This window comes from Schistocerca nitens, chromosome 2 (genome assembly GCF_023898315.1).
Source record: "Schistocerca nitens isolate TAMUIC-IGC-003100 chromosome 2, iqSchNite1.1, whole genome shotgun sequence".
Lineage (NCBI taxonomy): Eukaryota > Metazoa > Arthropoda > Insecta > Orthoptera > Acrididae > Schistocerca > Schistocerca nitens.
The window spans coordinates 933,348,948-933,365,221 of NC_064615.1; the positions used below are offsets into that span (position 1 = coordinate 933,348,948).

The window sequence follows — 16,274 nt, forward strand, 5'->3', positions numbered from 1 at the left end:
GTATGATTGATTTCATTTAATGCAGTTTGAATGCGCCGTGGCAGCGGCTCGTTCGTTCGTAGCGCAGCTCTGCACCACGAATAATATTTAAATAACTGAAAATTTCTTAAAGGGATGGGATAAAATACCAGGCAAGCTTATTACAAATCATAATGAAAGGTTTCACTAAGTAATTCTATTAAAAATATTTAAACAAATAGTTATTACACACCTTTCCCAAGCTATGTCTAATGGCGTCCCTCTCACAATCTTGACAAAAGAATGCTACGTAAGTGTACAATAAAACGTCACAGGCTCTTCCTACTCACGTAACTACAAGAAGACGACAGAGAAATTAATGTTCGTTCCGTATTATTTATACTAGTCACATATTCTCATCTTTGTTTCATATTTAATAAGTATCGTCTGTGGCGATTTCAGTACTCGCAGACACAGATATTATCCAAAATAAATAAAAAAACAGTACATAATTTTGTACAAGAACAAAAACATGATACACAATGCTTTCTCTTTATTACGTAATGTCTTTTGCTAAGACGTTACAATAGGCAACTCCTCCTACTCCATAGATGAATATCTTAACAGGGACTGTTAAGCCAGCTTAAGTAAAAATATTTTAGATTTCAGTTTTGACAGCAGTTGGTCACAACACTCAAGATTAGGTATTTTGTGTATGATAAATTTATTAATAGTGCATAACAATGTTTCATTCTGACAGCGTGTTAATTCTGTAAATATTAGCTGTTCCAGTTTACTGCATTGTATTCACCTATTTTGACAGTCTCCTGACAAGTGATCAGGGTAGTGAGTATTACATACAAATATTTTATGTTTCTGTGTTATACTTTGACATATTCCACACACACAAGAATCATAGCATTTTTGGGTCTATGGGAGGAAAGCCGATTCTAATCTAGTCTCTTTTGTACATATATTTTTCAGGTGTGCAATAATTTTGACTTACTGTCTCACATCAGGTTTGAATTCCACTGTTCACACTGAAGTTTTATGTTTCATTACTAAATATTCAGTAATATTAAAGAAAAATATTTCTACAGTTTTTGGGTGAAAGTGCCATACTCTGACACAGTTTTGATCTATAGAAAGCAAGAGTGCTTTCTTGTATCTGTTAAGATTGCAAAAGAAAGCTCTATCTTTCATACGGTAGAAATTTTGCTAAAATTTTTTTCCTTTTAACTAGCAATGCCCTTCGGGCAGGTTCCAGTTCTTGAAATTGATGGGAAGAGGACATGGCAGTCTCTCGCTATATGCCGATACTTAGGCAAGCAGATGGGCTTGGCTGGTGCTAATGATTGGGAAGATCTCCAGATTGATATGGCTATTGATACAGTAACAGACCTAAGACTGAGTAAGTTATGTTTCTTTACACTGAAGCCATTTGTTTTTGTATTTACATTTACATATGTAAGAAGACTCCTGCCTGAAATACAAACACCAAAATGAGTAAATACAGTCAATTGTGCACCATTCAGTGGAGATTGTGAGTGATGGATAAATGTAAACAAGATGCCAAACACCATAGTTAAACCTCTGAAGTATCACACTTTAAATTGTCTAAAGACATAAATTTTCCCAGCAAAAATGACACTATGCAGTAATCTGTGATTTTAAAGAAACATTTGAGCTGTGACAGATGATGATCAGTGAGTATGTTCTCCATTGTAAAAATAAATTGATATTAATTTTTCTAGTTTCATATTTTTTAAGATAAAAATAACCAAGTATCTGCCAAAATTTTATATGTTGGGTTATTTTTGTAGAAATAGCAAATTATTCATATGAGACTGATGAAACTCTGAAGGAGAAGAAAAAAGAACCCCTCTTCAATGAAACTCTACCATTTTTATTGCCAAGACTTGATAATCTGGTGAAGGAAAATGGAGGTTATCTGGCAAATGGCAAGGTGAGCTGAACAATATTGAAATTTGTAGAGTAGTGATACTGATTAAAGTGGGGTAATCTTAAAAATAGTAGTTATCTGCAGGTGCATTCAGACAGATGGTTGTCAACAATAACTCAGTCACATCGAGTTAAATTGCTAAGTCACAAAAACTGAAAAATAAATCTATAGCATATAGGATATTGTATAATACTTTCATCTGCATTCAGATCAAGAAACAGTAGTTCACAATTTTAATACTACATAAAAAAAGTAATTTAACAAACTGAACTAAGGCTTTTACTATGCTAAGGAGGGTATTTAGTATTTGTGGCTAACTAGCTGTTGCACACATTGTTTTCCAGAATTGCAAGAATTTTTCAAAATCATGATTTAAATTGCTAGGAATTATGAAGTTGAAAAATTCTTTTGAAAGAATTTTGGGTAATCTGTTGTACTTCATTGAATTGTTTCACAACTGACCACATGATTTTGATATAAGATAAGTTATGCTGCAGCATTAATGTGAAATCTTTGCTTTCAGCTCTCATGGGCAGATCTGTATTTCATAGCTATATTGGACTACCTGAACTTTATGGTTGGATTTGATCTAACAAAAGATTATTCAAACCTTGCTGCACTCAAGAATAAAGTACATGAAATACCGGCTATTAAAGAGTGGGTTGACAAGAGACCAAAAACTGACATGTGAATTCAGCCTCTGTTTTATTTAAAAGTTATCTGTTCCTCGTTTATAATACTGAATTATTTGTTCATTAAATTTTTCTAGAATGTCTTATTAAAACTGTGATAAACACTTTTGTATTTGCAAAAAAGTACAATAAAGTTTCTTATCAAATTGAATGTCTTTTACATGCCTGGAAATGTTTCATATGTGTGAATTATGTTCAAAAGCTATGTGGAAACAGATCTGTACGCTCACAAGCCACTGTCTTGACAGACTGAAAGATGATAAATAAGATTCATGACAATATCTGTTACACTTCTAATCCTCCTGTTCTCAATGTTAATGAAGATCTTTAGAAAATTTATATGTAATCGTAATGATGACTTCCAGAGCAGCAGAAGTCTGCCAACCTTACTTTAGAGAAAATAATTATTTTTGTATATAGTTGATGTTCAGTTTTTTGTATTGGTAGCTTGTGTGCAGCTAATGAATGTGTGTACGTAAGACAGTGAAATACAATGAATCATTAAAGTATGAAGAAATGTTAAAATCTGTTGTTGTGTGCTGTTTTGGAAGTCGATGCATTACAGGTTGTGCAGCTTCACAATAAGAGTGCCCAAGTTAGCAAGACAGAAACAGTATTTAGACTTACATATGTTTACAACACTGTGAATAATACATTTATACATTTAATCTTAGTCCCAGGCTATTTTTTGAATCAGCAAGTTTCTCTTATCATGTCTTATATTTCTGCATCAGTTCTTCAAAGTATCAATGACGAAATGAAATGAGTGTTTGGTGTTATTGGCCGGGAGGCCCCTTACGGGGCAGGTCCAGCCGCCTTGGTGGAGGTCTTATTACATTTGACGCCACATTGGGCGACCTGCGTGCTGGATGGGGATGAAATGATTATGAAAACACAACACCCAGTCCCTGAGTGCAGAAAATCCACAACCCAGCCATGAATCGAACCTGGGACCCTGAGGATGGCAGTCTGTCATGCTGACCATTCAGCTATTGGGGGGGACTAAAGTATCAATAATGAGGACCTGCTGCGTCCTGTTGGCATTTGACTTAGCTTTTATTGGTATGTCATCTTCATATTTGAGCAACCTAGGATTAAAACTCCATTTCTGTTGGAATGGAAATATATTTGTGAGAAGACATATTGAGTACCAATCCATCACACAAATCTAACATTACTTTTGATTTTATGTTTTCACTTTCCCTAATTATTTGCCAGGACAGGTTCTTTCACACTGGAGGTGGTTCTAATGACTGTTGACTCTAGTTAATATTTGGAGAAAGTTTTTAATTTTTATCTTCTTACACACATGGGGAAATAGTGATGTCTAAGATAAATTTAGACAGCTGAACTCACTAATTCTTCCATTTAGTCAAACTGCCTTTGGAAACTTCAGAAAAGTACCTTTCCACTTAGCTTGCTCAGCCACTACTTTACATACCTCTTGGCATGATGCAACTGCAACAGTTCATAATGCTAGTCAGGGAACAACTTGCTGTGATCTCCCAACAAGCATCACTTTAAACAAACCAACAACACTACAAAGGTATATGTAAGTTAACAAATTGCAATTACCATCATTTTCAGTTTTTGTGTAGTCACTGTAATATTTTAGAACAGTGAAAATTAATTTTGCGAATTGAAGTAATTCTAGAATATTTATTCATTAATTAGAAACTGCAAGTAAAAAAACAAAATTATAATAGTTGGTTTTCTGGCTATAGAAGTGTCTCACCAGTACCTTCAAAAGCAAATCTAGAAAGACTTGTAAAATTCTGAAAATTTCTCGGGTTTTCAGCCGGGTAGTGTCGTCCAAAAGGTGCAATATTTCGGCAAGCCGACTTCTTGCCTTCTTCAGGCGTTCTTGTTGTCTGTCTGATCTCTGATGAAATGCAGATTTTATATAATCTCCACCCCCCTCTCCCGCAGCCGCCGTCTGGGCGCTTCAGAGCGGTCGGTGGTGGGGGAAGGGCGGCGCCCTGCGACAGATCATGGGCCGCTTGCGGAACTCTGCCGTCGTGGTGACAATGCTGCTTCTTCAGGTGTCCTGACAGGAGCGGATGTCCGTGTAGACTGTCGTTGTGTTTTAATCATACTATAAGCTTGATCCCAGGGTTTGCTTAACTGGAAACTGCTGTCTTTATTAGTTCGTCATGCAGCAGGATCTCCACTGCCTCTTTGAGGAGACAATCCCAGAAGGTGTTTGATTGCTGTAACATCGTAGTTCTTGTCATGTCCATGTGAGAGGCGCTTCCCCCACCACCCAGCGCCACACTTCCCCCACCACCGGCCACGGATCGCTCAGAAGGAAGCTGCGGGAGAGGGTTGGAGATTATATAAAGTCGGCATCCATCAGAGATCAGACACCAAGAAAGCCTGAAGATGGGAAGAAGTTGGCTTGCCGAAATATTGCGGCTTTTGGACGACCCTACGCGGCTGAACACCCGAAAAATTTTCAAGATTTCTGTACGCCGGGGAAACCTCAAATCACACTAGTAAAATTTTGCTTTGAATATGACAAATTGAGCTCAACAGTACTATGCTTCTACGAAACATAGACAGATACACACTGTAACTCCTGTGTACTTAAAACATGTCTTCAATGGTATCACAGGGATATGGAGGTTTCTACATTTTTCTCACTCCTCACCAGACGTACAGTCTCAGAAAACAGAATCGTTCGTTGGCCTTACCTCTCTAACGCACCTGAATACCGGAAATCTGCACAGTAATTCGCCACACAGGTCGTGGATGTGTCAAGACCTAGTTTACACTATGGCTGTGCGGGTAGCCGACAATGTTTTAAGTTTGTGGTGCGACATTGTCTGATACTTTTTGGAAGTCAGTTGTTCACTTAGATTTTTAGCATCCCACACTTAATTTGCATCCATGGCATACTGGATGAATGGTTTACGACATTACACTACTGCACTGCTTAATCTGACTCTAATTTAGATGTAGTTATTCCACACAGTCGCGGTCCTTAAACTTAGCTAGCATGGCAACAATGAATTCAGAAAAAGGTTTTTCCTACAGAAACTGCGAGACACATTGTAATTTATTCGTAAAATGACAGCCTTGTAGGCTAGGCGGAAACGTTAATTTTCCATTGCTCTATTGCTTACTATGCACCAATTATTCAGGCAGCAAATTTCCAAATATCTAGTGAACGACGGTACTTTATCTCCAGTTGTGAAAGTCCGTTGATTGTTGCTGGGTTGCCAAACACTTTCAGACAACATTTATATAGGCTATAACTTTCAAAGATAACACATGTAACGGCATGCTTCCGTTAGTCATTGTCTTGTGATGCGGCTAAAACATGTCAAATACTCGTTTCGAAGTGAAACGTCTATTGACTCAAATAACAAATTGGCAGTACTTTAATAACAGTGGAAGCAATAGTGCAGCAAACTGATTACTTGACTGTAACATACAGAACCTGTGTAATGACTGTAATTTCAGTTGTGTAGAAGCTGGTAATTTCCCTTTGCAGTTAACTGCAAATGTATTTACGATGAGAATTCTGTGTCTGCTTAGTACTAATGAGATAGGTGCTTTGCATACTGGATTGAGCAAATAGCCAGGTGTTTCCATTAAAACGTAAAGTTTCTGGTTCCATTATCTGCTTGTTCTTGATGGAAACTTGGTGAGGCAGTATGCTAGCAAAGGTGTTCGCAGAAACACTGCAGTGCACACATTGTGAAGCAGAACGACACAGGCAGAGCCTCATTAGAGCTGCTGCTCATAACAAAGGAAGACAGCACCACACTAACTCCATTTAAGCAGTCAGAGCTATATTAAATAATGTCGTGCAAAGGCGCTGAGACCGTGTGACGCCGCCTCATTCTCTGACACCTGTAACCATTCTGATTATACATTTGTCACTGTCATCTACCAGCGGTGGTTACAATACAGGGTGATTCAAAAAGAATACCACAACTTTAGGAGTTTAAAACTCTGCAACGACAAAAGGCAGAGCTAAGCACTATCTGTCGGCGAATTAAGGGAGCTATAAAGTTTCATTTAGTTGTACATTTGTTCGCTTGAGGCGCTGTTGACTAGGCGTCAGCGTCAGTTGATGCTAAGATGGCGACCGCTCAACAGAAAGCTTTTTGTGTTATTGAGTACGGCAGAAGTGAATCGACGACAGTTGTTCAGCGTGCATTTCGAACGAAGTATGGTGTTAAACCTCCTGATAGGTGGTGTATTAAACGTTGGTATAAACAGTTTACAGAGAATGGGTGTTTGTGCAAAGGGAAAAGCTCTGGACGGCCGAGAACGAGTGATGAAAATGTAGCACGCATCCAGCAAGCATTTGGTCGCAGCCCAGGAAAATCGACTCGCAGAGCTAGCAGAGAGCTGCAAATTCCACAATCAACTGTGTGTTGAGTCCTACGAAAAAGGTTAGTTATGAAACCTGAACGTCAACTACCCGAGGCGATGGATCGGCCGCCAGGCAGCCCGTGACAGAGCACTTCATCACTGGCCTCCAAGAAGCCCTGATCTTACCCCCTGCGATTTTTTCTTATGGGGGTATGTTAAGGATACGGTGTTTCGGCCACCTCTCCCAGCCACCATTGATGATTTGAAACGAGAAATAACAGCAGCTATCCAAACTGTTATGCCTGATATGCTACAGAGAGTGTGGAACGAGTTGGAGTATCGGGTTGATATTGCTCGTGTGTCTGGAGGGGGCCATATTGAACATCTCTGAACTTGTTTTTGAGTGAAAAAAAACCTTTTTAAATACTCTTTGTAATGATGTATAACAGAAGGTTATATTATGTTTCTTTCATTAAATACACATTTTTAAAGTTGTGGTATTCTTTTTGAATCACCCTGTATAACTGCTGTTGATTTGCCAAGAAACGTGAAAAGCGCCTTGTAGATGAGAATTTATATTTTCAGTGTGCCTCGATTCTTGCGCCTGATCCTAATAAATTCGACAGTTTCACGCTAACTGGCCCTTTTGGCTATGATATACGTATGGGAATTGTCTAAGCGTAATTACTTGACCCCTCGACTGCTGTGAGTAGTACTCCATCCCAGGATGACTATGACCCAGAAAGTGCCGTTAATTGGATTTGTAGTCCACCTCTTGTCGACTTATTGAAAGCAGTCTGAATGATCTGACAACTGTGTTCCCTCATGCATGAATTCCGCAAAGTGTTGTGGCAACTGTGAGTCTGTGCTAAATGCATACATTTGCAAAAATGCTCACTGCAGTAAAGGGGTGCGGTACTCTCGATCCTTACATGCCCCCATACCATAATGAGTACACTAACACAAGGTTCATTCACAAGAAAAACTCCATGTCCGCAAATACGTAAACAAGAATTTGTGAGCCGTAATTATGCATGAAAGCAAAGAAATTCTTGAGTTTTATGTTTCTGATCAGGACCGCAATTACTATCTGGTATCATATTGTGCTTGATGACCCTAAAATGTTTATTTTCTCACAAGGGAACCTCCCCATCGCACCCCCCCCCCCCCCCCCCCAGATTTAGTTATAAGTTGGCACAGTCGATAGGCCTTGAAACACTGAACACAGATCAATCGAGAAAACAGGAAGAAGTTGGGTGGAACTATGAAGTAAAAGAAGCAAAAATACAAACTGAGTAGTCCATGTGCAAGATATGCCCTGTCAAGGACAGTGTGACCTCAGGAGCGCCGTGGTCCCGTGGTTAGCGTGAGCAGCTGTGGAACGAAAGGTCCTTGGTTCAAATCTTCGCTCGAGAGAAAATTTTACATTTTTAATTTTCGCAAAGCTATGATCTGTCCATTCGTTCATTGACGTCTCTGTTCATTGTAATAAGTTTACTGTCTGTGTTTTGCGACCGCACCGCAAAACCGTGCGATTGTTATTGAAGTCGCGAGCTAAATTTGCTGGATTCATATTGCCTACGGAATACATCTCACGTATTTAATGCACTTTCATCCATAGTAGCGAACAGTCAACTGCCAGCCAGGGATCCTCGTTAGCAGGAATACTCTCTCTTCCGTGCGCTGTTGTCGACAAGTCGTGTGATTCGACGTTTGTTTAGGTGTAGCGTCCCCATACTACGGCGCAGTTACCTCGCATCGGACGGACGGACCGACAGGTAATAATTGTGTGAAAATAAAAAATTAAACTTTTCACTCGAGGTAGGACTTCAACCATGGACCTCTCGCTCCGCAGCTGCTCACGCTAACCACGGGACCACGGCGCTCCTGAGGTCACACTGTCCTTGATAGGGCATATCTTGCACATGGACTACTCAGTTTGTATTTTTGCTTCTTTTACTTCATAGTTCCACCCAACTTCTTCCTGTTTTCTCGATTGATCTGTGTTCAGTGTTTCAAGGCCTATCCACTGTGCCAACTTATAACTAAATTTGAGGGGGGTGCGATGGGGAGGTTCCCTTGTCAGTTCATATTGAAACGTGCTGCGATACGAGAGAAGGAGATGAATTGTATGCTTCTCAGAATAGCTGTCTACTTGCGTACTACCATCGAGTGCAGAAAAGCCCTTTAGTTCGTTTTGTGTGTGGGGGTAAGAAGAGAGTCGTCAGTCACTGGTTAGTATTATGATGACGTTAATATTCTGATGGCTAATGACATGATACTGGTTCCACATGAGACATCGGATTTGGGAAAAAGGTTCACTTTGGCTAGGTGAAGAATGTGCAGATAGTGATGTTGGCACACTGCGATCACAGCCAAGACGATGTGTTCCAGTTTGTATCTTAGCGTGTGCTGGGGTGTCAGTCGATCTGTCAACATAAACACAATGGGCACTGTTTATCGCTGCACTTGTCACTAGTCACGATATTCAGAGCACACTGTCTTTTCTATATATATTACAGATGTGCGACATTCTCCACGAATTTAATAATGTAACGTTCAGGATATGTATGGGAGGGTAAATATTAATTTTGTAAGTTTCCGACGCATTAAAACAGTCCAGTGATATTTAATAAAATTTTTATTGTTGCTCGTCTTTTAATCTCTCCCTCTCCCTCTCTCTCTCACTCTCTCACACAAACCACACACAGAGCAGTTGTGTCCTGCGAGAGACATGTCCAATGTCTGCTTGACAACATACATTTCTTTCCTCAGTTGCCGTCTCTAGGGAAGATTCACTTTCCTGGCGAACCACGAAGTGCATGATGGAAGCTGGAAGATAAGAGTTTAAGACTAAGAGCTGATATAAAGCAACGCTTGACTGATTAGTACAGCGACTGCATGGTCTTTAGGAAAGCCTGTACTCCTTTTAGCCAACCCATCCACCATCATTGCGAAGGTTTTTTCCAAATCGTTTTGGAACTGATTCAAATAACTACCTTGAAAGTGTTTCTTGATGGTTTATTTTCCACCACGTGTTTTCCATATCCTCTCAAAGGTCGCTTTTTTTAAAAGAACGTATTTGTAATTTACACACTGCATTAAAGTTTTTTATAGTGTCGAAGAATTCAGGCCCAGTCAAAGCTGAGAGGTCATGAATTTTGATGAGTCTTAGGTCTGTTGTGGAGGAACTTGTGCTGAATACCTGTCTAGCAGCGTTTCATCCACCAGCTTCTAGTTTAAGTAGTTTGCATGCCGTCTATATTAGTTCCGTGATCTCTGTGTTAAGCAACTGAGAGAAGTTCTAGCGTTAAAAGGTTTTTTGGCTTTTCACATTTAACCAAATATAACACTGATGATGATAATTCATGGCAATGTTTGCCGACAAGATAAAGAATACAACCTTTTAACACTAGATTGCGTACTCACGGCAGTTCCCCTTGGCCGTTTTTTGGTACGACTTGGAAAGAGAGAAAAATTAATGAATGATCGACGATGCGTCGGTTCTCGATTGTGTTTAGGAGACGTACGGATTGATTGCGTGAAAATAGTTTCTCACATGACCTCTTAACCCGGATTGCTTTCACGCTATCAGACTCTTCAATGAAATTACCTAAGGGACCTATTTGAATAATAAAAAAAAATGCAAAACAGTGAAATTTTGTAAAAAAGTTGTCAGATTGGAAATTGAACACATTAATGGTCTCCCAAATACAATCGAGACACCGCGATAAAGAGCGAACCTGTAACAAAGTTCATTTAAACATAAACATTATTTGTGGTCAATTTAAAGAAAAGAATAAGCATAGATTTTCTGTACAGTGAAACATCAATATATTCTCAAAGAACAATGGCCTTAAACTATAAACATTAACAAATTTACAATGAATACAAAACTTACATTTTTATGTTTTTCTCATACATGGAGCAGTCCAACAATCGCTGCTTTTGTGTGTGTGATATTTTGTAAAAATTAAATGTCCTGGCGTGCGCGTATTTTTTATCGTCACAAGGTTTACAAAAGCGTTTACTTTCTTGATGATAACGTGGTTTTTCACACTAAATGAAATATAACTTGTAGCAGTGCTACACAACACGTCTTAACAAGTCGGCAACCAAACATCAAAGGTAATGAAGTACATGTTAACATATCGGCGATCAGAAGTACAACTAACTATGAAGACTCTAGAATTTTTTTAACAAATGATAAATTGTTCTTTCTTCTGTTTCGCAGCTTCTTGCTATCAAGCGCTGCGGCAATGATTTTAAATATCTGCGCCCAGCGAGTCATAGTGTACCTTTTAAACGCTGGCCGCGCGTCTTGGTATAGGCGCACGTTATAAACAGATTTCGTTTCTTTACTCTCGCGTTGTCATGCTTAGTATCATTACAAACTACAGCTCGGTGGCTATCCTTTTCTCATATGCAAAATGTCTGAAATCCAATAATATCACATTGCTTCCCGCGTGAGTAGCGATGACTCCGTCAGGATCATCGCGACTCATGCGTAGTCGTGATATTATTGCTTTCGTGAAACAAATTAGTATTACTTGCAAAACTTCTTTACAATAGATTTTACACACTACATCAGGCAAAGTGGTTAACATACAGAGTATCAGGTAAGTATATTCGTACGACTGAAATTGATAGTAACTTGTCCATAGGGTAACTACATGACAATTGAACTGTGCTCTTTCTAATGTATTGTACAAGGATAACAAATGTTCATTTCTCGGTAAAAGAAATTAAGATAAAGATACACATACATAGATACATTATACATGGCATAATAAAATTAAAAAATAACAAAGAAATAAATTACTTGACTTCGCAGGAAGTCTAGGTGCTGTGTGCACTCGTGGAAAAAATGTTACAAAAAATTGACATTCTTGTTTTTCAATGACATATTACAGGAATATTTTTGTCGTTTTTTCGTCGAAGATTTCTTGCAGTAAATACGTAGCACTTTACTTATTTGTGGCTTTCATGACCTAAAAAAAAAATGTTTCACTACACTTGGGTAGGTATGAGTTGCACTGGGAGTGGTAGAACTTCGGGTATAAATGATAGCACTGTACCTGAGTGGGGAAACTGATTACACTTTCACAGTGGAGGAAAATTAGGGCATCACTTTCACTGTGGAAGTTGGAGTAGCTGTCGGGGTATGATGTTGCGTTGGAAATACGTCGTGGGTGAGGAACTGGAAGATTGGTTCTGCAACATGTTGAGCCGTATGGTGGCGGTCTCTATTTCACTTGACACATGTCCGTGCTTCCATTTATGTTTTCGTACATGAAAAATACAGAAAAAAATCTGTATTAGAATGTGCTTACTTACTAATAACTTAGTCTAAAAGAAAATTGGATTAGTTAAGGATAACAATTGTTTATGTACATAAGATCTCATTCTCTTAGGAACGCTTAGTCCTCATATTTATCTATTTTTCTGGTTTTATTTGGTTGGACACGTTTTCGTCATTACTCGGCCTGGTCAGTAAATTCGGTAGCGAATGTCAAATTCGAGCTTAAGACTCTTACGATTAGTGTCTTTATAATTTCACAAGGTACATGAGTGCTTAATTCATTGCTTTATCATATTTTATTTTGAATGAATTTCAAACACATTGGACATCCGCGCTCGTTGTGCAAAGAAAAATTGATTGTTGAGCGCTCAGCGTACACAGTGTTACGTCCGTTGGTCACAATCACGTGATAATAACTTGACAGTTCCACAACGCTAGCAGCAGTATTCTGCGAGAAGCAGAGCGTTTGGTGTCTACTAGCCGTGGCGTGAGTTTTTACACAGTTTTTCATCGACTCTGGATTACGGAAGCAGCCAGATGCGGCGACTCCCGCAGCTGTTTCGAAGAATGTGTCCGTGGAAAGGCGTACAGTACCGTTTGTGGTAAGTACAACACATTCACTTTCACTCTTCGGCTTTCTACATCGTGGTTTCGTGGTACAAGTACTTATAACAACGCGGTATTTCACACGTGTCCTTCGAGTTATCACCTTTTCAGTTCACACGTTATTATTAATTCGTGTTCACATTTATTTGGTCGTCATGTTAAGGTTCACACGCACCATTTTATACGTGTCCATTAATTACTTGTCTATAGTCGGTTCACACGCAGCAGCATATACGTGTCCATTTATTACTGACTGCATTATTAGTAGAAAGTACAGTTAACATTTAGTATACATATCATGTCTAAAAATTATTTACAAAGAAATATTTAGTCTGTGTGCCTACAAGGCCTGACGAAAAGCGTGTCTCTTGTTCGTAGTTTGTGCTTCCAAGGCACTTTAGGTTTACACTTTGTTCGAAATCTTGCTATTCTTTTCTTTTTACAATAGTTACTCTTTTCTGAAGTTCAGCTCTTTTATTTTCTCTCTATTACGTCGTTAGTTTGAAGACATAGTCAATGTGGCTTCGTTTACGTGATGAACAGTTCGTGTTCAAACTACCATTAGGGAAATTGGGAAGCTTGGTGTTCCCTGTCGTGCAATTGCACATAACAAATCTTAATTGAACTCGCAATTTGCGGAGAATAAGCATAGCCCGTCGACAACCAATGTGTCACGACTATCCATTCGTGTAGCCTGTATGTACAAATCATGCAACCAGCTCGTAAAATTCACTTCTCTACTGGATAAGGTAGGATGGTAAGGATACTGGTTAGAGGAAAACACAAAAGACTTTTATGGAGTGAAGAGATTTGAATACACAGTGTTAATGACGTATGATATGATGAGCTTAACATAAATTATTATCACCTTAGTTTTTCATGACAAATAGTATAATTAAATCGATACAGTAGTTTCAGTGTCGTCTGATCCAGCTCTCTAAACAATTTTCTATGCGTATCTAAAATTACTTAAACCATGCATTAGCAGTGAACTGTGTCTGTTAACTATCTTCTGTTCCATGTATCGTAAAATTGGTTTTCTAAAAAAAAAAATCGTCATACCTCGAGGACCTGAAATAGATATTTCTAGTACTAAATTAGTTTATTTATAAATGATCTTTGTAAGTATTTCAGCTGCACTGTGCCGTAAAATTCTTATGTGCGTATACGGTTTTCTCCGTATTATAATAAAATAATTGAGTTGCGCACTTCTTTCCTGCTACCTGGATCGTTATTGACTTACTTGATTCTTATATGCTAAGCTGCTGCTTTTTGCCTGCTGCGTTTCATAGGTGGTCTCATAAAATTTGTTGTCACACACTCCTTATGCATAACATGACATTTACCTCATTAGAGTAAGCGACCTTAATCATTTTTTTTAACCTACGAGCAATCATTCTGGTCTGAATGATCATTTTAATTTATTTCATTCAAGGGGAGAGAGCTTTGCTATACTTAAAACTAGTGATAGCAGGTGGCACTTAGCACGTCCCTACTATAATATTTATTTGTCAGCTCTTTCGGCTGTGGCCGTTCATGGCTCAATTAACTTAAAACTAACTTACATCTAAGGCAAATCTTGCTCTCCTACAATAAATGTGTTTTACTTAAGGTGCTCATATAAATTACTTATCTTGCTGTGGCAGGTCGACAGGGTGTTAGTCCTGTGCATTACTCTTACATACGTTGGTACTTCACACATAGTATGACAACTTCTAGTGTGTGTATATTTTATTTTAGCAGCTTAACTTAACAGATATTTTCAATGGTTGAATCTGTATTTCTTCAAGTCTGCGTGATGAAACAATCCTTTTATTCGTCCAGATACAGGGTCAGCTAATAGATAGCAACCAATGTGCGGCTTTCTTAAGATAATATATGGTCCTTCATACAAGTGCTGCCACTTGCGATTCTTATGATGAATCAAAGATGGTTTGAAGTGGGTCTTTAATAGCACTCGTTCATTTCTACGATACAATAAGACTTTGCTAATGTATTTGTCATGCGCCTTTTTTCTAAGGTTGGCATGAGTGGTTATAGATATGAGAGCTTATTGGTTCCGCAACTGCCCCGTGGAGGCATAAAGAATTTGCTAATGGTTTTCCGACTGGGATGGAGCTGAAATGTCAGTTATTTTTACTTGACTAGTATTTTGCGACATACCAGGTCGAAAATTTGCGTTCGTATCCCATACGACTTGTGCATCACTTGATTGCGTGTTATTTGACATCGCGTTTGGTGCTTGGTTCGCCTGTGTGTAAAAAATAGTCGGATTTCCTTGGCTATTATGACCGGCGGTGTCAGGGAAAGCATCCGACGAATTGTCCTGACTATTGTTCCTGAACTGTTGGTTGGGTTGGTGAGAAAATGTCGCATTTTTCGGCTGTGAAAAATTTATTTGCTGAGAGGGAGTGAAGTGACTCGGCTGACTGTACTGTTGTAGTCCGTTATAATTGTTCCATTTCTTTCCCTTGTGACGATTTCCATTATTCGTCTTGTTGTTCTGGTACTGGTAATTACCGTTGTGATTTATCGGTGAATTACCGTATTGTTGCTGTGTGTTTTGATAAATCGGATTGTATCTATTCTGGTGTGGATATTTGTTATATTGTTTTCCATTACGGCGGTTGAAACTGTTATGATTGCCGTAAGGCTGAGCGTTTGGTTGTCCGTGTTATGTTGGTACGACATTCCAATGTTATGTTGGTACGACATTCCATTGACGCAATTTGTTATGTGCTGCTGCGGAGCGGGCGGTCCATTATTATAATTATTCCGCGCGCTCGCACGCACATCCTCATAGATCATATCCAAATTGTCAAGAACAGAAAGAAAGGCTTCTAGGTCTTCTTCACTCACATTAACTAGTTTTTCTCTTATTGACACAGGGAGTTTTGACTTTAAGATCATGATTACATCTTTGGTCGAAATGGGCGTGTCCCAATACTGAATTTTACGTAGATATTTTTCAAAATAACGTCTCAAACCTCCTCCTTTGGTGTTGAAAGGTTCGGCGTTGTAAACCTCCTTTCGGAGTCTTTGTTGTATACCTGAACTCCAGAATTTATTCAAAAAATGCTTTTCAAAATCTGCATAGGTGTGACATTTGTCTATTATTTCTGTACCCCAAATTGATCCTTCACCGTGTACATAGCCTAAGATGAACTGTATCCGCTGCCTGTCGTTCCATGATTCTGGAAAAGCACCTGTGAATGATTTTAGAAATACCATGGGATGTATATTTCGTTTTTCAGGTATAAAAGGCTGAAAAACTCTGTGTTTTAGCACACTCTCGTCACGCATTAGTTCAACGAGTGTTAGTTGATCGGCATGACTACGTGACGTGGTAGTTTCGCCACGCGTATTATTTACTGTTGGTGAGAATTGTACCTGACACGCGGGATATTGACGATTATCGTGTTCTGGC

The 16,274-nt window shown here is 38.8% G+C and overlaps 1 protein-coding gene across 1 annotated transcript in view; it reads left to right on the plus strand.

The window, feature by feature from the left end:
* LOC126237253 (glutathione S-transferase-like) overlaps positions 1 to 2,764 on the plus strand; it is a 33,923-nt gene extending 31,159 nt beyond the window's left edge. Inside the window, exons 3-5 of the mRNA XM_049947171.1 lie at positions 1,202 to 1,369; positions 1,782 to 1,924; positions 2,445 to 2,764. Of these exons, the coding sequence (XP_049803128.1) occupies positions 1,202 to 1,369; positions 1,782 to 1,924; positions 2,445 to 2,612 (479 nt within the window). The 3' untranslated portion in view covers positions 2,613 to 2,764. The remainder of the gene's footprint in view (positions 1 to 1,201; positions 1,370 to 1,781; positions 1,925 to 2,444) is intronic.
* The last annotated feature ends 13,510 nt before the right edge of the window (positions 2,765 to 16,274 follow it).